Source organism: Canis lupus, chromosome 5 (assembly GCF_003254725.2).
Source record: "Canis lupus dingo isolate Sandy chromosome 5, ASM325472v2, whole genome shotgun sequence".
Lineage (NCBI taxonomy): Eukaryota > Metazoa > Chordata > Mammalia > Carnivora > Canidae > Canis > Canis lupus.
Window position 1 is genome coordinate 61633357 of NC_064247.1, and position 22606 is coordinate 61655962.

The 22606-nt window shown below is 44.1% G+C and overlaps 3 protein-coding genes across 12 annotated transcripts in view; 2 read left to right on the forward strand and 1 right to left on the reverse strand.

Moving 5' to 3' along the window:
* PER3 (period circadian regulator 3) overlaps positions 1-2791 on the forward strand; it is a 55099-nt gene extending 52308 nt beyond the window's left edge. For all 10 annotated transcript variants that reach the window (XM_025427279.3, XM_025427278.3, XM_035716665.2 and 7 more), the window contains one exon: positions 96-2791. In XM_025427279.3, coding sequence (XP_025283064.3) covers positions 96-179 — 84 coding nt within the window. In that variant the 3' untranslated portion in view covers positions 180-2791. The remainder of the gene's footprint in view (positions 1-95) is intronic.
* Positions 2792-5501: 2710 nt separating this feature from the next.
* On the reverse strand, positions 5502-17520 carry UTS2 (urotensin 2). Its single transcript, XM_035716120.2, is given in 7 exon segments — positions 5502-5687; positions 6371-6412; positions 7454-7564; positions 8881-8995; positions 10072-10157; positions 10160-10235; positions 17398-17520. Coding segments are annotated over 7 exon segments (675 nt in total). The 3' UTR covers positions 5502-5565.
* Positions 17521-20671: 3151 nt separating this feature from the next.
* The window catches only part of PARK7 (Parkinsonism associated deglycase), a 73475-nt gene continuing 71540 nt past the window's right edge, over positions 20672-22606 (forward strand). Inside the window, exon 1 of the mRNA XM_049110560.1 lies at positions 20672-20702. The gene's annotated coding sequence lies outside the window, so the exon portion shown is untranslated. The remainder of the gene's footprint in view (positions 20703-22606) is intronic.

The following is a 22606-nucleotide window of genomic DNA, read 5'->3' on the forward strand; positions in this document are numbered from 1 at the left end:
GGACTAGAAATAAGGTGTTTGGCCAGCGTATTATGGATTTTAAAACTTTTCAGATGATGGTACATCATGCTGTCTGCTTTTGTTCTTTCTTGGAGGACTGTGTCACTTGTGAAAGCAAGGAATCCGTCCGTGTCTTCGCAGAATCCTGTGGTCACACTCCAGCAGCGAACAGCAGTTGAGGGACTGTGGAGACACACTTGCCGGGACCCCCTGGACAACCAGACCTCTTTGTGCATCTCTTTAAACCCCTGACTCCAAGTGACCATGAAGTTGTCACAGAATGTTATGGTTTTCCCTTCTTGATTTTTTTAATCAGCATCATTTTTCTGAAGCGGATATCGTATATACAGTCTTTTATATCTGTTCCTGGTGCACTGAAGCTGTCAGGTTCTGATTCCGCTGTCCTCTGAGATTGGATGGCCTCTAGAGAACTGTGTACACAGATGGCACCCGAAAACAGTGGTAGCCAGAGGTATAGCCAGAAATAGCCCCAAACCTTGGCTTCCTTTATTTCGTTCTGTTGTTACAGAAATCATTTTCCCCATGAGAGACCTTGAGGACATCCTACCTAAATGGTTCCCATAAATGTAGTACTTTCATCTGGTTCTTGTACAGCTTGGTACAGCTTCTCTCCATGGCTCAGATGAAACATTCTCATTTGCCCACAACACAAGTCTCTTTGGTATTTACCAGTAGTAACAAATACCACCCATCGGTACTGGAAATACCTAGTTGTTAGGGTTGGATTTTGAGCTTTGTTCTTGTAGACGCCTTTTCTTTTAATTTTCCACCTTCAACGGAAATTCCCAAAGTCTTATCCTAATAATCAATCTATTTACCATGAGCTTATTCCTTGGAGAGTTGAAGTTAGCTTTTGGATGTGTGATGTTAAAACAGAAAGAGCTCTTCGCTTAATCAGTGATATTCCCCTTTCTAATGTTTTTGTTTTTAAAATAATGATTGTAAAAAGTTTCAGAAGTTATGTAAAAAATAATTATTGTTCTTTTATGCCTTGGTGTTTAAATGTTGCCTCACCAAAACCAACAGTTAACTCTTTCTTTCCAATCAATTTACACACAAGAGGTCTGGCCATTTTTGCTGGAGATCTGTTAAGTGCTAAGACGGGCTGCACGGTAACAGTGGGTGTCCACAAGAGCACAGCCATCCTCATCTTCGCAGGGGTACAGGCTTGGCCAGAGATCAGTGCACTGCACTGGCCAGCCTTCATTGTATCTTCTAGGAAGTGAGTGGATTGTTTACTTGATAAGTTAGCTCCCTGTTCTTTAGAGAAGTCAGTAATTCCTGCCCAGACTTGGAATGACAGATGACCCACGCAGACCAGAAAGAGGAATAGAAGCAAGTAAAGGAGCAGTAACGTTTTATCTTTATGTAACAGGCTGATTTTTCTTTTTGTTGTTGTTTTGTTTGTTTTAAGAAAATACACTTCCTCCTTTCAAGTTTTAAACCTTTCTATAAAAATACATCCTGATAATAATTAGGAGACTTGTCCTTTTTATCCATGATGACTGTTGGGTCCTGATTCTCAACTCCCATAGCTTGGATCTCCTTTCTAAAGTACATTTTCCTGGAAGGTAATTCTGTGTGTCAGAGCCATTTTCAGATGCTGAGCTGTTCCATGCAAATATTCCAATGTGGTAACTCAGGAGCTCTCATAATCTACTCCACCCTGATCGCTGGGTGATTTCTGAAGCCCTTGTCATGTTGGTTAAGTGGCGCAGTATTTTTGCCACTGGTGAAAAATCAAATTTTAAAAAACTAACCAGCTCAGATATTGTCCATCAGTGGAGTCATCACGACCTTCTGTAGGGGCAAAAATTTTAATTTATATGAATCAGAAATAATGTGTGGCTGTCAGAGGTCATTCTGCTTCATGCAGCACATTTTATACCTTACGCTCTCCAGTCACAGAAGCACCTCTTTTTCATTCTTTCTGGATATTTGTTTGAATTTGCTGATCTCATTGCCTTAGTACACAGTTTATATGTACTAAAAAGTGCGTATTATACCAGACTTCATATGAAACTGGTGCTTGTTGTAGGCAGATCTGTAATATTGTTGATGACTTTCCTATGGTGATAAGTAGACTAGGCATATTTAGAGATTTTGCACCATGATGCTCGCACTGCTGGAGGGGGGAGAGGAGGCTGAGCAGTGACACTGCTGCCCCACAAGGGGGCTGTACCCACTTTTACACTTTGTTGTTTAAAGTTTATTAACTTTTTTTTTAAGATTTTATTTATTTATTCATGAGAGACACAGGTTGGGAGAGAGGCAGAGGCACAGAGGGAGAAGCAGGCTCCATGCAGGGAGCCTGATACAGGACTCAATCCCAGGACATCAGGATCATCACGCCCTGGGCCAAAGGCAGGCGCTAAACTGCTGAGCCACCCAGGGATCCCCCATATTAACTTTTTATATTAATAACTACAGAAATTGGTAATAAAAATATATATTATAGGTTTCCATGTTTACATAAATGTTACCCAAAAGGCTGCATTTCCTTGGGTAAGAGGTCAGGATTTATGAAAAACAGAATGCTCTGTGAATGGAGTTGTTTGGTAATTAAGAAAAACTTCATTATAATTCACAAGGTAAATTTAATCTAAACTGAAATTTTGTTTCAACTGAATTTATAATTAATTATATGAATTTACTTGTTTTTAATGCTTATTAATATTTTCAGTCAGTTATCTTTTTTAAGTAAAAACAAACTGGGTACATGTGGAACTTGAGACGTTTTTGTACTATGTCAATAAACCTTTGCCCTGAATATGGATTTTTTTATCATCATGATAAAATGCATTGCAAGGTGCACAGATCAGCACTGGTTTTCTCAGCAGCACTTTGTGTTTGCCTTGTCACAGCATCTGAGCTCTTGCTATGTTTTCAAATTCCTTATCTCATCAAGCCCTCCCAGCAGCACCGTGTATATTGTTAACACTCATTTCAGTGCCTAGTCCATAAAATTCAGTATCAGAAGCACTCATTCAGATTCCATACAGCAAACCTATACTTCACAAAGTGTGTAACTGGCAGCAACAGAATTTCAGAATTAAAACATGGGACAAGGTCCTGAAGCCGACACTGTACATGTTATCCTCATCACATCGTTTTCACCTTTCTGTAGCAAACCAATAACACCAGGAAGTAAAAATAGCTAGGTGTTTATCAGTGTACATGGCTCTATGAGAGGCTGTTCCAGGCACTTTCCATGAATTGTTCATGCTCACAACCACCTTAGAGAGAAGCATTGTTGGAATCCTCATTTTGCAGACAAGGACGCTGAAGCAGAGGGAGTCCTAATGGGGTCAAGGACTCACCCTGTGCCCTGTATGTAGAGAGCAGGGATTGGAATGCTTGAATCCCACCCCAGAGCCCCATCCATGGAGTAGTTGCCTAATGTCACTGAAACAAGGGCCAGGGTTCACAGTTACCCTGCACTGGGATTCCACAGAAGCTCTTTCTGGCATCATAAATATAAAATAGTTTTGTGGTGCCAGAGTTGTGTGTTAGAGAACTAGTATTAGCTTCTTTTCAACGTGAGATACTACGGTGTCATCATAGCTATTACTGTCAACATGATCTCTGAGACAGTGCATCCATTCTTTGAGTTTGAGACATCTTTCTCTATAGATTTGTCCTTGTCTTAAACCCAGAATGTGAAAGCTTTTTTCTTTTTTAAGATTTTATTTATTTATTTGAGAGAGAGAGGGCAGGCACAGAGGGGTAGGGGAGCCCTGTGAGAGGCTTGATCCCAAGATCCATGAGATCATGACCTGAGCCAACTGAGCTCCCCAGATGCCCCTCAGAAAGTGAAAGTTTTTTTTAAACGTGTGTTGTAGGAGAGATCTTTGATGCTTGACAAGCACAGCAGTGATTATGTGGGGCAGTTTGGTACAGCTCTGAAGCTCCATTCCTTCTGAACTGCTGTGTGGTTGATGGAAGAGACCAGCAGCAGGGCAGTTCGTGTTGGCTGCGCTTTCCCGTGTGTTTGCTTCAGGCTGGGAGCTCACACTCTGGATTCTGTACATGTTGAAGCTGCATCTGTGTGGGCACTTTAACAGAATTTAAGTCAGTGTGTACACACACATAAGTGGGTTTTAACCCGGGGGGCGCCAGAATGGCTCAGTCAGTTGAGCTTCTGACTCTTGATTTCAGCTCAGGTCATGACCTCACGGGTCCTGGGATCGAGCATCACATTGGGTTCCAAGCTCTAAGCATGGAGTCTGCTTCAAGAAGCTCTCCCTGTCTCTCTGCCCCTCCATACCCCCTACCCCACTCTCACTCTCACTCATGCGCTCACTCTCTAAAAATACGTTAATAGGGGATCCCTGGGTAGTTCAGTGGTTTGGCGCCCACTTTGGCCCAGGGCGTGGTCCCGGGGTCCCGGGATCGAGTCCCACATCAGGCTCCCTATGTGGAGCCTGCTTCTTCCTCTGCCTGTGTCCCTGTCTCTCTGTCTCTCTCTGTCTCTCATGAATAAATAAAATCTTTTTTAAAAAATAAATAATAAATTAAAATATAATAATAAAAGTAAAGTGAACAAACCAGGCTCTTCCTTTCATTCCACAATCTGAGCTCCCTCTTCAGCTTTCTTCACTCTGTAGGAGACGATCTAGTGTAAGTGAGCTGTGAGCCCTGAGCTCACAGGAACCGAGATCAAATGGATGTCAGTGTTAAGAGATGAAAGCTTTCAAGTGTTCAGCACTTTGGCAGCTAAGAGGGATCTGAGCATGTGAACTCACCTGCCAAAAACTGAGGAGAAGTCAGACATTTACCAGCTCACATCTTTATATATCCTTCACCTAGGGAATTTTTCCACTCCAAGGTATTGATTTTTTTTTTAAGTAATAATGTTATTTTCAAGGTTAATAGGACATAGAAATAAGATAATATTTAAGCGATTTGTAGTTTGTTTTTTTTATAGAGAGAGAGAGAGGCAGAGACACAGGCAGAGGGAGAAGCAGGCTCCATGCAGAGAGCCCGACGCAGGACTCGATCCCGGGTCTCCAGGATCATGCCCTGGGCTGCAGGCAGCGCTAAACCGCTGCGCCACCAGGGCTGCCCGCGATTTGTAGTTTAACTATTTTAACTAAATTTTATTTTTGTGACTTTTTCTTAATTTTCACTTATTAGCTTTACTTTTAATTTTTCAGAGAATTCTTTTTTATTTTATTTTATTTTATATTTATGAGAGAGGCAGAGACATAGGCTGAGGGAGAAGCAGGCTCCATGTGAGGAGCCCGATGTGGGACTCGATCCTGGGACTCCAGGATCATGCCCTGAGCCAAAGGTGGATGCTCAACCATTGAGCCACTCAGGCATCCCTCAAAGAATTCTTTAAGGATAAATTGATGGAAGGAAAAATTGCAAATTTTCAGGACACATCTATAAGTAAAATAACCACTCATGATATTTGCAAAACATAGAGGATTTATTTTGCTTAGGTTTCTTTTTTTCCTATTTTCAAATCAGGCATTTTTGTTTTTAACTTTCTAAGATGATTGTTTTTGAGTTGACTAGTAGGTAGGTGTTCATTTCACTTCAGACACAGTATTTCCAGAAGCATTCAGAGGAAGGTCCGTGTTTCTTATCTGGTTTCCTGATTCTGCCCAAAAGATGACTCAGGAAAATGTTAGGATCTTGTCCAGAGAAAGCCTGAAATTAAATCCACAAACAAACAAACATAGGTTATCAGTGAATTAAGACCCCTACAAGAAAAAGGAACCATAGCTAAGACTTAGGACCTTTGAAAAGTGTGTGTGCTCTGTTGTGTGGAATGTAATTGTGGTGAGAGCCTGGAGTGTGATGGCTTTGGAAGGACTCCCTGCACCCAGCCAGGGGTCCCCCCGTCCACTGAGCCCTCTGATTGCCATGATGTGTCCCAAGCCCTCATTGACCTATTTCTATTTAAATACTCGACCAGTAGCCTGTTCTCTACATTACTATCTTCTGTGTGAAATAGATCCTATATTTCCCCTGAAATTAACCTTTATTTCTCACAAACTTCCAGTGACAGCAGGGCTGCTGGCCCCTGGACCATAAGTGGGAATGATGAAAGAGAAAGCACAGGGGTGACAGACTGGAGAGGATGGCTTTACCTCTTGTTTGTTCTTTTAAACCTGTTACAATAATATACCCCAAACAGGCACTAGGTGAGTTCTTAGGGTCACATATAGGAATCAGAATTTAGAAAAATTAATGCTTTGAAATAACACTGGCTTGAAGGTACGATTTCAACACATGCTTGAAGGTATGATTTCACCCAGGGCAAACCCCGTTCAAGAATTTAGAACCGTTTGAAGTATAAAATGCCTCACCTAACTGTGATAAATAGAGTCACTTACCTTTCTCATACTTCCTTTATGGTTAGCAATGTCGGTACTGAGACCTGTAAGACAGTATTTGAAAACTATTCATCAAATCTGTGATTTCTGTTTTATGCTTGTTTTACTTAGACTATAAGAGGACTAAGTCATGTCTAGTTTCTAATCTTTCTGTTTTCACTCTGTAGCGATACTTACTTGAAGGCAGCTAGGCAGGGACCCTTATTCTTTCTTGCTGATAGAATTCCCAGAGGGCACTGCATTCTCCCCAAGAAGTTATCAGTTCAGTAGTTTATTAGAAACATTTTAAATGAACGAGTTTTCTTAATATTAAACAGTGTCTATTAAAAGGCTCCATTTCGGGGCGCCTGGGTCACTCAGTCTCTTAAGTGTCCGACTCTTGATTTGGGCTCAGGTCATGATCTCAGGGTCCTGAGATCGAGCCCCCTCAGACTCCATGCTCAGCAGGGAGCCTACTTGAGATTCTCCCTCTCCCTCTGCTCTGCCCTTCCCCCTCAAAAAAAGCCTCCATTTCATTTCCAGAATGTTCTGATCACCTGTGTCAGTGCATAGAGGCATACAGTCAGAAAACAGTAAAAGCTGATGGTTTATTGGGGGCTGGGTGTGACTGTGGTGAGCATTTTCCTTGCATTTTCTCATCAACTTCACAACAGCCCTGAGAGGTAGGTATGTATACAAACCCTGCCTACTGATGAAGAAACTGAGGTAACAGATGATTAAGTAGCTTGCTTAAGATTTTAGCAAGTGGGAGCAGGATTTAAAATGGCACTTATTGGAAACTGCAATAACACCCTCCTTATCCAAATAAATCTATGCATTAAAAAATTTATATTATGCTGAGGTGCCAAGGAGAGCATGATGCATGCAAGGAGTCAATGAGAAAGAAAACAAGATTGCAGAGGAGTCTTCACACCAGAAAGGGAGAATGTTGGGCAATTTATTAGCCTGTATTATAGGTCATCTTTCTATTCTATTTAATTATTATTCTATTTAAACGGGTGTTTAACCTCATCTAGTAGATAGAAATAGAGAGTAATTCAGTAGCAATAAAAATTAGACCACTAGACATGCAAGAATTATTTTACCTGCTTCCCTAAGACCGTCCTCCCTCTCTGCCCCTGGTCTCTCCAGCAGCATTTGCAAGAGGGACACTCTTTCCAGTTCATCCAAGGCCAATCTTGCATCTCCATCATGTGCTACACAGAGTAATAATACAGGTTAGTAACAGTGTTTGCCCTTTAATTACTTCTGTTCCCTATTGTCTTTGGGGGGCACTGGGGCAGGGAGAGAATACTAGAGATGCCTCAAATGCTGTGTTCATGATTTGTCAGTAGTATTTTAACAGAGAGGTGAAGATGCTATGTCTGATTTGCAAGCTGGCAGGACAGAAAATCAGGAGTGGATCTAAGTCTGACTCTTCACTGCCATGTGTGACTTTGCCAAGCTGCTCAGCTGCCTTGAATAGGAGAGCAGAGCTGAGCCACAGGACCAGTTAAAAAATGTTTCCACTCCAAAAGTGGTGCCTTTTGGTTTCTATTTACTGCTGCTCATTACATTTTACTTGTAGATATTTGAGGATAAAATTGGAGAGGGAAAATGAAGGGGTGCCTCTCTGGGAGCCAAGATTGTTTATGTTCCAGTAAACCAAATAAGATGGCACCACTCCTTATCTTCCTAGCCTTCAAGATTTGAATATAATCATTATTAGAAAAACATCAGGAGATCCCTGGGTGGCTCAGCGGTTTAGCTCCTGCCTTTGTCCCAGGGCGTGATCCTGGAGTCCCGGGATCAAGTCCCGCATCGGGCTGCCTGCATGGAGCCTGCTTATTCCTCTGCCTGTGTTTCTGCCTCTGTCTCTCGTTCTCTCGCTCTCTATGTCTATCATAAATAAATAATCTTAAAAAAAAGTCAGCCTTTGAAATACTCTTTCAAGACTTTGATAGTAACATTTTTAATGTGAAATTTGGTCAGCTTAATATAAGATGTATGGTTAAGATGTGTAAGATGAGTATGGGATGCGCATGGACGGTGGAAGGCACACTCAGTGGAGACTTGGCACCAGGATAGCTCTCTTGGCTGGCTGCTGCTGTGCTGAAGTCAGAGGCTCCAGGAGTCCCAGAATACCAGCATGCTTGCAGCTTACAGATCTTTAGCTACAACTTCACTTGGAAGACAATGAATTGAATTCATTATAAAGGCATCTGAGTACATTCACAATATTTCTGAAGAATATTAATGAAAAACCTGTAAAATTTGGCCACACGTAAGTGTGTGTGTAATGAGGCTCATTTATGTTGGAACAAATAAATTTGAAAAATTGAGGCAAGAACTTGAAGGGAGGCTACCACCTGTTAAGGGTTTACATAAAATGCACTCATCTGAGTTTAAAAAAAAAAAGTCATAATAATATGTACATTTTCATTGAAGACAGTGATATAATCAATCTTGATTTCATCTCATGTTTGCTTTGCACTTTTCTTTTTAAATAGCAGAGATTCAACAAAGTTAATGCCTGTTTTTAGCCAGGAACAGGACAGGAGGTCAGGAGCTGTAGCAGTGGGTAGGCAGACATGAGTGGCCAACAGTGCTTGCCTATCATCAAAAAGCCTCTTGGAGAAACTTAGACACTAGGAATGACAAAATCAATGGTATAGAAGAGTTTTTTTTTCCTTAAAAAAAAGTCTAAAAGTACCCAAAGTTAAAGACAAGTTAAAATCCACTTAAAATTTTTATGCATCAGTTGTTTTATGTCTTAAACTAAATTAAGAGGAAATAGCCAAACTATTATTTTTTAATATGATTTTTTTTAATTCAACCTACACTTAAACTGAATGAAACATCAATCAAAAGGACAAGATACTTGACCTGGAAAATGATGTCATCTCTAGCTCCAGATTGTCCCTTTTTAATTCTTCAATAAACATTTTTGTTTCATATAGCACATGTCAGATGATTGCTTTTTAACTAAATATAAAAGAGTTTTAATCTATAATTGGAACAACAAAATTCTACATCTAATCAGTTCATTTAAAATAGAAACTAAAAGTAATGATGTTTAAAATGTAGTACAATTTTTTAATCGAAAAAAAAATTGACCAAAAGTTTGGATTGCAGATATGACATGAAATAAGCAAAGCTACCTTTTATTTCCTCTTACACTTTAGAAAGAAAAAAAAACTAAAATGTGCTCTGTAAGGATCCTCTAGTATTTTTTCCATATCTAGGATTTAATTTAACAAGACTCCTGCAAACAAGAATTCCCATTCTTATCTCTAACTTTGCGTTTGAGACCCTTGAAGACTTTTTCAAGACAAACAGAAGGGGAACAAATTCATCTTACCTGAGAGCTGTAGGACCTCTTCCCTGGGGTCAGGGACAGGCAGAGAGAAATGAGGATGTAAGCATCCGAGGAAAAGCAAACAGGATATCAGCTTATACATGTCGAGCAAGAGATAGGAGTCTCCCTTCTTGGCTTCTGTTGCTCAGAACTTCCAACTTGCTCCTCATTCTGTGATCAGTGATTATATATATGATCCTATGACTCACATCACCCCCTCCAAAAAATTAAATTTATTGGCCATGGAGGCTAAAAGGCAATCACTTTGCATTGATGTAATTTTTCAAGGTAACAACTCATAGACAATAAATTTACTGTCATTGCCTAGTGTCCCAAGTAGGTATTATATAAAGACAGAACAGTTACGTTTATAAATCTGGCAAAAGGAGTAACTGAGAGCAATAAATCATGAGTCAAAGAAAGGGTCATACATGAGTTGAAGTGGCCAAGGGAAAAGACATGGATTTGTGAGTCCTAGCAGGAGTGATGCAGAGCATGACATGGAATGTGTTAGTTTCCCTTTCCTTAATCTTTCAAGAGTGATTGATGAGTTGTCCTGTTGTACTGAGGGCTGCCATACCGGAAGAATGACAATATTTGGATTAAAACTTAAAACCGGTTCTTTACATTAGTGAAGCTAAGTTAAAATGCACAGCAAACACTCAGGATCAGAGCATGTCTTAAATTTCAATATTATTCATTGAGGAGGGATGGAACACAAACCTGAAAACCTCACTGATGAGTATTTCCCAAGCCTAACTGCTGTGTTTTGCTCCTACTCTGCCCGGCCTGGCCCCAGCCTGGACCATCACATGGCCTCCCTGTGGGTGCCCTCAGGTCCACACTCCACCCCACTGGCGTCCACACAGCACAAGGATGCCTCTGACACAGAAGTCGGATCATGTCAGGTCCTTGCTCAGAACTCTGTATGGACCTGAAATAAAAGTTAAAACTACAGAATTATTAGAAAAAAACATGAACCCCTTCACAACCCTGAGGCGAGCAGACATCTCTTAGCTGAGATATCAACCATGTAAGCAAGAAATGGATAAATTGAACTGCACCAGAATTAGAAACATCTGCTCTTTGAGAAAGATACTGGTAAGGAAATGAAAAGACCAGCTATGAGAAAAGTCAGAAAACATGTCTGATGAAAGACTTCTCCATTGATATAAAATATATCTATATCTATATAGAACCATGTCCCAGTAAGCCAACAACCCAATGAAAGGAATGCATACATACTCCACAAGAGACAGTGTGCAAGTCTCTAATAAGGACATGAAGAAATAACATTGTTCTCATCAGAGAAATGCAAATTAAAATCACAGTGAGGGGCTGCAGTCTAAAAGACCAATGATCTCAAATGTTGGCAAAGATGCAGAGCCCCTGGGGGAATCAAAACAGCACAACCTCCCTGGAAAACAGTTTGTAACTTTTTTATAAAGTTAAACATACATTAAAGTATATAACCCAGAAATCCTTCTGCTAGGTCTCCATATACTCAAGTGAAATGAAAACATAGATGCAATAATCACTTGCATGCGAACATTCATAGCAGCTTTATTCATAATAGCAGAGAACTGCGAACAACCCGAGAGGTCCATCCACAGACGAATGGATAAACAAGCCATACTAAGTCTTAGGATGGAGTTCTACTTAACGTACAAAGGAACTGCTGATAAACACAGCGTGATCTGAAAAAATTTTGTGCAGAGTGAAATAAGCCAGACCCAGGAGAGTCATGTGGCATGATTCCATTTAAATGAAATTCTAGAACTTGCAGCACACTTCCACAGGAGGTGGAGGGTTGACTGTGCGGAGACTCGGGGACTTTTGGGGGGGAATGAAAATGTTCTATATCTTGCCCAAGGCAGTGGTTACATGGTTATATATATGCATTGACCAAAACTGTACATGGGTACATTTTATCCTATGTAACTGATACCTAATAAGGTTGATTGTGTCTTAAATCTCCCTTGGCTCCTATTTCATGTTTCTTTTTCTTTTTTTTAAAGATTTATTTATTTATTCATTCAGAGAGAGCGAAGAGAGAGGCAGAGACACAGGCAGAGGGAGAAGCAGGCTCCATGCAGGAAGCCCGATGTGGGACTCGGGCTTCCTGGGTCTCCAGGATCACACCCCAGGCTGCAGGCGGCGCTAAACCGCTGCGCCACCGGGGCTGCCCTCCTATTTCATGTTTCACTTCTTCAATGATGCTCTCCCCTTAGAGCTTAACTCGACGGCTTCCTGAACACATTACTGCCTCAAGATCTTTGTAGTGGCTGCTCCCCTCCTGAAATGTTCTTTGCTCAGATGTGTGCCTGGCTCTCTTCCTTGCCTTCTTTGAGTGTTTGCCAGAATGCTGCTTCCTACATGAGGCCTTCCCTGAGCTGACTACTTAAAAATTGCAACAAATGGGGCGCCTGGGTGGCTCAATGGTTGAGTGTCTGCCTTCAGCTCAGGTTGTGATCCCAGGATCCTGGGATCAAGTCCCGCATCAGGCTCCCCGCAGGGAGCTGCTTCTCCCTCTGCCTGTGTCTCTGCCTCTCTCTGTGTGTGTCTCTCATGAATAAATAAAACCTTTTTTAAAAATTGCAACAAACCTATCCCCAGCATTACTCATACTCTTGCCTCTCTCAATTTATCCCATTGTACTAAGCACCTTCCAGCATGGTTACATATTTCAGGTCATTGTATGTAATAGGCACTCAGTAAATATGTTTAACCAATGAATGAGGTGTCAACCATGTGTCGGGCCTTGTTTCAGGGACAGAATGGTGAACAAAGTAAGTTTTCTCCTCTCATGAACTGTCTCACTGGAGGCAATAGCCAACAAAATAAGTATTTGCTGTGATAGTTTTTTATTGCTATAAGGAGGAATAAAGCAGAGGGAAGAGACGGTGCACAGTGAGGTAGACGGTCAGAGGGCCTGTCAAGTAGCCTCTGGGAAGGGGAAATGTGAGCAGAGACCCAGGTGGAGTTGGGGAGCCATACTTTGGGGGATCTCCCAGAGGAAATAGGGGAATGGCCTGAGCGTCCTATTACTGGTGAGGAAGGAGGGGCATGCTGCTAATGGGCAGGAATGGTCCAGATCCCTGGGATGGGCAGCAAGGGATTGTCAATTCCTGGACAGGGACAGTGACGATGTCAGGGAAATTTCACATGCTCACAGGTCTAGTGGGATGGAGGGTGGATTCGTCTATGCATTCAGTGGACACCTGAGCACCTATAGCACTCTTCCACTGCCAGGTGGTGGACACAGCCTTGGACCAGGAGACTCCCTCTCTCTGGCTCCAAATTTCCTTGCCTTTTAGCTCATCTTTTTGCTCTTTGCAGAACTGGCTTTCTTTTCTTTCCCACATGTATTTGACCAAACATACACCCCACTGCCCAAAATTGGCCTTTCTTCAGTTTAAGAAGATCAGCTCCTACATCTTATCTTTAAATCCAGTTTGCAGATTCCTGGGATAAAGCGTTAAACTGGCCCAGCTTTTGCTGAACGCCCGCAGGGAGGGTGCCTGGGGGCAGCTATTGCCCAAGAGAGGACCGTGGACCCAACAGACATCCAAATGGAATACCATATAGCAGGAGAAGAAGTACACCCAGTAATCCTGCTTTCAGAAATATACCCTAAGGAAATAATACAGCAGAAGCAAAACATTATCTGAAGGCATCCTCTACAGCCTTATCTGTGGAGTCCAAAACATTGAGTCAAAGGATGCAGACTGAACTGCATACAGGACTCAAGAAGTGATCATGTAAATGAGCAAAGCTGGCTTTATGAATGACAATAGTGAGTGGTGAGGAGTGTGGCAAAGTGGAAAGTTTATGTTCTCTCTGAGGGTGGACTCCTACTGCTGGTTGCCAAATCTCAATATTAGAAATCTGAATTTTAAGGGCTATTCATGATTTCTCTTGGCAACTAATTAAAAAAACAAGAATAACAAGAGTCCTTGGGTGGCTCAGTCAGTTAAGCATCCAACTCTTGATTTCTGCTCAGGTCTTGATCTCAAGGATGGAGCCCTGCATCGGGGCTCTGCATTCAGCAGGTAGTCTGCTTGTGATTCTCCCTCTCCCTCTGTCCTTCCCCATGCCGTGCACTCTAACTAAATAAATAAACATAAAATTAAGAAAAAAACAAGAATGATAAAAAGTTCTGTAAGTCCACTATGTCTGTCAAATAGTACACACCCACAGGCACCTGGTTCAGCCCTAAATGCCCAAAATAAATGTATAAGTTAGAAGATCATGGAGCTTAGCAACACATAGTTTTAGTGATCATTCAAATAATAACTGATTATAGAAACTTGGAAAACATGGGCGCCTGAGAGGCTCAATCAGTTGAGCTTCTGACGCTTGGTTTCAGTTCAGGTTGTGATCTCGGGGTCGTGGGATGGAGCCCCACATACAGCTTCATGCTCAGCTCAGAGTCTGCTTGAGATTGCCTCTTCCCACTACATGTTTCTCTCTCTCTCTCTCTCTCATAAATAGATATATTTTTTAAAGATTTTATTTATTTATTCATGAGAGACACAGAGAGAGAGAGAGAGAGAGAGAGGCAGAGACACAGGCAGAGGGAGAAGCAGGCTCCATGCAGGGAGCCTGATGTGGGACTCGATCCTGGGTCTCCAGGATCACACCCCGGGCTGCAGGTGACACTAAACGGCTGCACCACCGGGGCTGCCCTAAATATAAATTTTTTAAAAAAGAAAAGAGACTTGGGGGAGGCAGAGTGCCTGGGTAGCTCAGGCCTTGGGCTCAGGTCATGATCCCGGTGTTCTGGGATTGAGTCCCACATCCGGGTCCCTGCTCAGCGAGGAGTCTTCTTCTTCTCTCTCTCTCTCTCTGCTGCTCCCCTCTGCTTGTGTTCTCTCTCTCTCTCCAATAAAAAAATAAAAAAAATTTTAAAAAGGAAACTTGGAAAACAGAATAATGTTAAAGAAGTAGGATACAAGGAGATTGACCCTATGTAAAAAAAAAAAAAAAAAAAAGAGGACTATGGACAAGAACTAGCATGTAATATTTCAAAAGTAAAAAAGCTGTGTTAGGGTAAAGGGCTGTTCCATTAAAATACTATTTTATTGTATATATTGCATACCTATATATTACATATATGTATGTATGTATGTATGTATGTATTACACGTGTGTGATATTATGACACCCATGAAGCAAAGTCCTGCAGTGAGGTCGGGAAGCAGGCAGACTGAAGTGTGGGGGTTGTTGGTGTCCCTTGAGGACAATTCTGAGAGAGGTGCGGTGAACTTTAGACGCCTCTTCTCTCTGGAAGAGGCTCTCTGCCAAGCTTCGTCATCCTCTGGTGACTCAGGGGTTCCTCTGACAGTTATTAGTGATGATTTTACAGGATGGCCTAATTAAGTTACTACTAAAGGCTTAAGCTCAAAAGAAAATTAGCTTCTTTTCCTTCAACAGACCATCAATGACAATGTCACCTTGTCCCAGAAATGCACAGCACATCATTCGGTCCTAACAGTCCTTGCGTTAAGCAACGCAGCTTTGTGTTTATGGCAGAACAGGTGTGGACGATGACCACCTTTTGGAAGAGATGGAGTCCCTTTTATTTGTTGCAAATTAACTTTTTTTTTTTTTCAGAGACTTTACTTATTTGAGAGAAAGAGAACAAGCAGAGGGTGCGGGAGGGGCAGAGAGAGGAGCAGACTTCCCACTGAGTAGGGAGCCTGATGTGAGACTTGATCCCAAGACCCTGGCATCATGACCCGAGCGGAAGGCGGATGTTTAATGGACTGAGCCACCCAGGCACCCTGTAAATTACCTTTTTAAACCAGAGAGATATCTTTTGTGTCTTGCAGAAGCAAACAGTTAATATGATGTGTTTTGGGTGACTTGTACCCATGGAGCACCAGAGTCTATTGGGTAACATAAAAGTCAAAAATCTCTTTTTGGTCTGTTTTGAAACTGATCTGAGTTCACCATCTCTGCTGCCGTCTCTACCCTTGTGTCCTGTGGGCATAACTTTTTGCGTATGGTCCTCAGTTATGACAGCTCCCTAGAAAGAAGTTGATAAGAGTGACTTTGCCAGGTGTTTTGAACCTTTTCAGCACTTTCTTAGCACTGACCATCAAAATTCAGTGACAATCTATCAGGAACGTATTTGCGCTGTGACACAAACAGTGAACAAACAGTTGCACAGTTGCACCAACAGTGCAGCGCTGACACCAGTCTGGAGGCAGAACTTCGTCCCTGACACATTCCGATGACATTTCAGACATCATGGGGATCCACTCATTTCTATTCATGTAAAATCATAGGTTATACAGATGTAGAGTTAATGTATGTTAATGAAAAATTTAACCTAATCTATATTCGTTATAGGCTTAATTTATATTAATTTATATCTCAGATAACCATCGCATGTAAGTGGCTATTGAATGCCTCCCTTGTTGATTGCACTACAGCGCTAACCCTTGGGAATCACAGCCACCCAGCACCACCCCAGGAGTATCAGGAGCTTCGTGGGAGAGGTGAATGAGGATCGACTGAAAAAACAGCCTGAACCAAGGCGCAGAGGAGGTGCTTAGTGTGTTTGCAGAAAGCTGGACCCAGCTTGCTAAGACTTGGGAGGTAGATGGGACTAGATCACATCACAAAGTTGAGGAATTTGGATTTTTGTCCTTCAATAGCGAAGAGGAGAGGCAAGGAAGGATTTTATTTATTTATTTTTAAGATTTTACTTATTCATGAGAGACACAGAGAGAGAGAGGCAGAGACATAGGCAGAGGGAGAAGCAGGCTCCCTGTGGAGAGTCTGTTGTGGGACTTGGTCCCAGGACCCCGGGATCATGACCTGAACCAAAGGGAGACGCTCAACCACTGAGCCACCTAGGTGCCCCCAAGGGAGGTTTTTTTTTTTTTTAAAGATTTTATTTATTCATGATTGAGAGAGAGAGAGAGGCAGAGACACAGGCAGAGGGAGAAGCAGGCTCCATACAGGGAGCCTGATGTGGGACTTGACCCTGGGTCTCCAGGATCATGCCCTGGGCCGAAGGCGGCACTAAACCGCTGAGCCACCCAGGCTGCCCCAAGAAAGGGTTTTAAATGAGGGAGTTGTGTCGTTCTCATCCAGGTTATCAGGTGATGATAGATGCCATGAAAAAACACCAGGCTTAGGAGGGTGTTGGGATGCAGGGGGGCCCTTTTAGGTAGGAGATCTATATGGAACAAAAGGAGAGTGCCACGTGGCTATCTGAGGAAACAAAAAAAAAAAAAAAAAAAAGCATTCCAGGCAGAAGAAATAGTGATTGCCAAGGCCCTGGGGTAGGACTGGGTGATGCCTTCTTTGAGCAACACCCAGGAGGTCAGTGTGGCTCCAGTAGAGTTGATCAAGGAGGAGAACAGTGAGGCTTTGCCAACAGAAAGGTGGTAGAGGGACAGATACAGATTCCTGATGGCTATTTTAAGGACTTGCAGTTTAAGGTGAGTAGTATAGTAGGAAGCCCATTTGGAGGAAAGATGGCAATACGTGAATTATGTTTTAAAAGACTCATTCCAGGCCCCTGTGTGGGGAGGTCCTCAAGGGGGGCAGGGCAGAAGTGGAGAGACCGCCCTCTGGAGGCTGGAACTGGGGGTGGTGGGAATGGCCAGACTATAGCTACTTTGAAGGACCAACCAGTAGGATTTGCTGGAGAATCAGGTGCGAGAGAAAAACAGACATCAAGGATGACCTCAGTGTTCTTGGCCTGAGAGCCTGGAAGGGCGGTGTCCCCTGTAGACAAAATGTGGACAGCCATGAGTGGAGCAGGTTTGCACAGGATTGTCAAGAGTGCTTTGGACATGTTGGTTTGGGGTGCCTACTAGCCCCTCACCTTGGGCAGAGGTCAAGAAGGAGCTGGAGGCGTGCAGGGTCCAGGAGGAGGACCTGGACCGTAGATAATACCTGGATCAGCAGGTGTGTAAAGCCACAAGGGCCTCATGAGTCCCCAAGAATGTGAGGGCAGACAGGAGGGGCAGATGAGGGCCCAGGAGACCTACCAAGTCTTTGGCAAGAGCAATTTTGATGGCGTCGAGCATTGAGAGACTGATTAGAATGGGCTCAGGAAATAACATGGAAAAGCCTCATAGGCTGAGCACCTCCTCTTCCGGTGGAATAGTAACAATGATGGCAACGCAGGTGTCCCAGCTCTGCGCCGTGCGTGCAGCATGTGCCAGAGTCTCCAGGATGAGGGACAGAGCTACAGCAACGTCTCTGCTCTCCAGATGACTGAAGGGAGGTGGCACAAGGTCCAGAAGCCTGCCAAGTTCCTGCAGCTTATGAGCGCTGGGCCTGCGACAGGGCCCCACGTCTGGCCGGGCTGCTTGTGTCGCCGTACTTGACACTGTTGGAAGGGGGGAGCTCTGTGACCAAGCGCTTTCAAGGGGAGCCCTGGGTGCTCAGGGGTCCTTCCACTGCAGGGATGCCTGAGAGGAGCCACTTTGTGGAACTGGAAGAGTATGGCCCTGCCCAGCCCTCCCTGAAAAGGGAGTGACCACAACGTGTCTAGTGATAACAGCACTACTCGATGGGCCTAGATTCTTATAAACTAAAAGACAAGTCCATCCATTTGTCTTGAAAATGTCACATTTCCATGAGACCTTGTAGGCAGCCACAGATGGGCTGCATCTTCACTTTCAGGCATCATTTTTCTAGCCGACACGTCCATCCCCATCCCTGTGACCTAGAAGGCCACTTTCCAAAGAAGGATGAGCTGCCAAAGCTGTGACACTCCGGGTCTGGACTTAATGCGCCGGGGGATGCGTCACGCATTGCGAATGAGGGCGGGAGAGGAAGGGTGCCAGGTAAATATCCACTCTCTTTATTGATTTGATTCATCCAATTGCATAGGAGCCCCTTTTAGGCAATGTTCAAGGGAATGACTCAAATGTCACCTGAATGAGGCCCAAAAGGCTTCCGCCAACATTTTTTCATATTTCTGATGTCACAGGAGGCTTTTAGTTAGAATATTCCTTGTGTCTGAGGTCTGGGTGTGGAGTTCAACGGAACCGTAGATCTATGAGGAGAATGGGCGCTGAGCCCAGCTGGGATCAAGTACCACATTGGGCTTCCCGCTCAGCAGGGAGTCTGCTTCTCCCTCTCCCTCTGCCCCTCCTCCAGCCTCTGTGTGGGCTCTCTCAAGTCAACAAATTTTTTAGAATCTTAAAAAAAAAAAAAAACTGCACACTGATAGCCAAACAAAGTTGTGTTTTTTGACTCATTTCATAAAACCATATATCACGAGGAACCATGCAGTATCTCAGTAAGGAGGTATTGAAAAGGACCTACGGGATTTGGGGTGGGTGATACGGCGGGGTGGGGGCTCCAAGAAGCAGGGCTGTGCTCTGGATTGGATGAAGAGGTGATTCTTTGCTTGGATATCTCAATAATTCTAATCCAGAAAATAGGACAAACCATCTGAGGCTACTGCTTTGATTGGAAGAGAAGCAGCCATCTCGCATGTAAGCCAGAATAGGGGGTGTTGGATTATTTTTGTGTTTCCAATGAGTTGTTTTTGTCTGAGCAGACCTGCTTTCCGGCGCTGTTGTTTTGTCTTGGTCCAGGACAGACACAAGGTGACCTTGTCTGATGGGGTTCCATGAAATCAGTGTTCAACAGGACCAGCTGTGGGGGCCAGCCCCACTGCCAGGAGCTCTTACCATCCATCTGTGTGCTTATTTCTCAAATACATAACACAGTAAGCTTTCTCCGTGATGGACACTCAGTGATTTGTGAGCACAAATTTCATTTAATCAAATGCTGCCTTACGATCCTCCCTCACCTCCTATGTCCCCTCACCCTGCTCTGGCTTTTCTCCACAGCCTCTGACATGCAGTGGGTCTATCTAGTGTCTCTGTGTTCCATGAGGGCAGGGCCTTCTGCTCTGGTCACTGCTGTATTCTCATGACCTGGAACATAGCAGGTCCTTAAAAATTTGTTGATGCTGAACTTTAATTAAAGAATGTGTTATCTGGGGGCATCTGGGTGGCTCAGCTGGTTAAGTGTTGCCTTTGGCTCAGGTCATGATATCAGGATTGGGCTCTCTGCTCAGCGGAGACTCTGCTGCTTCTCCCTCTGCCCTTTCCACATGGTGGTTCTCCCTCTCTCTCTTTCTCTCAAACAAAGTCTTTAAAGAAAAAAAAATGTGTTATCTGTATGATACATACATGCCTGGCCAAATCACACCTGGTCTTTTCTAGTACAATTACCCAATGTGCTGATTTCCAGGGCCATTATTCTAAAAGATAATTAGCAGCAGTCTCATCCACCCACCCATTATCCACCCATCCATCCACCTGCCACCCACCATCCATCCACCCGCTTACAGCTTTTATTGGTTTATACATAGGTCTCATTCAGAAAGCGAACATCTTTGGAACGTTTCCCAAAGAGTTTTCCTTTCTTGTTTTTCTGTGTCCATGTGTCTATAATCATAGGACTGCTGTATCAGGTGCTTCGCTAACATCTGGGCTGGGCCGGGGGGTCTGGGAGGCAACACTGGTGGCCTGAGCACGAGGTCAGGAAGTGCCTTGGCCCTGGCAGTGCAGTAGTCCCGCGTAGGACCACCACCCGGGGTCAGGGGTACAGGGCGCAGGGAGAGGGGGACTGCGGATCCGCACGGGGGCGCCGCCTCTCGTCCCAGCCGGCCAGAGCGGAGGCGGGCCCTGGGCGTGGCTAAGGGGCGGGGGCGGGGCGAACCGGGCAGGCGGGGCCTGGAGGGGTGATGGGGCGGAGCTGGGGCTGGGTAAGGTGGGGCAAAGCGTGGCGGGCCGCAGCGAGGGGGCGTGGCCTGGCGGAGGGGGCGTGGCCAACGCCCTGAGGGACTGGGCCTTGGGGCGGGGCCGGGCCGGGCCGGACGGGGGCGGGGCCGGCCGGGGCGGGGCCGGCCGGGGCGGGGCCGGCCGGGGCGGGGCCGGGCCGGGTGGGGCGGGGCGGCCTGTGGTCAAGACTGGGCGAGGCCTCCCAGGACTGCGCGGGTGGAGCCTGGTGAGTGAGACGGGGAGGCCCCCAGGAATGTGGGTGGGGGGCGGGTAAGGAGGGGCTTCTGGGGCCGAGCCCCAGGAGGTGGGAGGGATTTGGAGCCCCGGGCCGATTGCTGAGACACAGCTCTGGCAGGGGGGGTGTTGGTACTTGGACTGTTGTGCTTGAAACCCGGGCCCTGTTTCTTGCTGCATCCCTAAAGTCAAGGGCTCTGGTCTCGCGGGCCCTTGGAAGTCGCCTGCACCGCACCTGTTCGAGTTATAAGGCATTCCAGGTGTCCAGGTTTAAGTCTCCGTGGGGACCTGCGTGCCACCCGTCTCCCTGACAACACGGGGGAAGGTCTGGCCGAGTCTGGGGGCTCAGAGGCTTTCAGGGCTCTGGCCCTTTCCCGCAGTGCCGACGGCTCGCTCCAAACCTGTCCCCGCCCAGCTGCGGCAACAGATGACAGTTGGCCCCAAGCGACGCAAATGGTTACTATTTATCTCCAGACACGGAGAATCCATTTTAGCATTGCCAGAGAGTCCTATCCAGCTCAGACAGGGATGCTTAAGACAGTGTTCAAGCTCGTGTGGATTTTAAATAAATATAAAAGAAGTTATTTTTTTCAGACTTTATTTATTCATGAGAGGCAAGACATAGGCAGATGGAGAAGGAGGCTTCCCCTGCAGGGAGCCGGATGTGGGACTCCAGACCGCGACCTGAGCGGAAGGCAGACGCTCAACCACTGAGCTACCCAGGTGACCCTAAAATAAATTATTTTTTATGTTAACCCATAGGACGCAAACCCATGCTACATCAGTCAAGGTAGATCAGATTTAGGGCTGTGAACTGTCCCGTCACTCACTAGAATACTCCAAACAAAAGCAATTGGTTCTAATAGGGTTTCCCTATGTCAGTATTTTTCTTCTAAAGGGAAATATCCTCTGACTTAAAAAAAAAAAAAATCCATTGACAGCTGTTGGCCATATCATTATTTTTATAACATGGTACAGCACATTTATTTCCCGTATTTCCTTATTTCACAAAAATGGATTTCCTCTAATGTCCTTGATTTAGAACACTGCTTTGCAATCCCACACCGGTTTGAACTGGATTTGTTAGTTCAGATTGACTCAGTTAAGGAGTGTGGATTTCGTTGTTTTTTTTAAATTTTTTATTTAATTTTAAGTTATCATGCAGTAAAATGTACCCTTTTTGCCAAACAGTTCTTTGAGACCTGACAAGTTGATAATCATGTAACCACCACCACAATCAAGATACAGAATAGTTCCATTTGCCCCCAGAGTTCCCTCATGCTGACCCTTTGTGGTCTGTGCTTCCTCCTACCCACATCCATAACAGTGCCCCCTCTATCCCTAAAGTTTTGTCTTTGTGTGAATATCATTATCAATGAATCATCCTACGGCACACAACCTTTTGAGACTCACTCTTTCATTTAGCATAATGCATTTGAATTTCATCTGAATCAATACTTTGGTTCTTTTTATTACTTTATATTCCATTTTGATGTGCCGTGATTTATCCATTCACCATTTGAAGGGCAGTCTCTGGCACTTATGAATAACACTGCTATACATGCTGGCATACAGATTCTGTATCACTCTACAATTTTTTTTCACTTGGGAGTAACATTGTGGTTTTTGGTGCTATTAGAAGGATCCTGTCTGTATAATTCCTATTTTTAATTGCTCACAGCTAGTATCTAAAAATACTTTCTATTTTTGTATATTACTTCATATCCTGTGATCTGGCTAAATTTGTAGTTCTAGGAACTACCTTGTAGATTCCTTCTAACCACTAACTTTTAGCTAGAATCCACAAACTCTGATGTTATATTTTTTCATTCAGTTTAAAATATTTTCTGATTTTTTTCTTGTGACTTTTCTATGACTCATAGATTACTTAGAAGT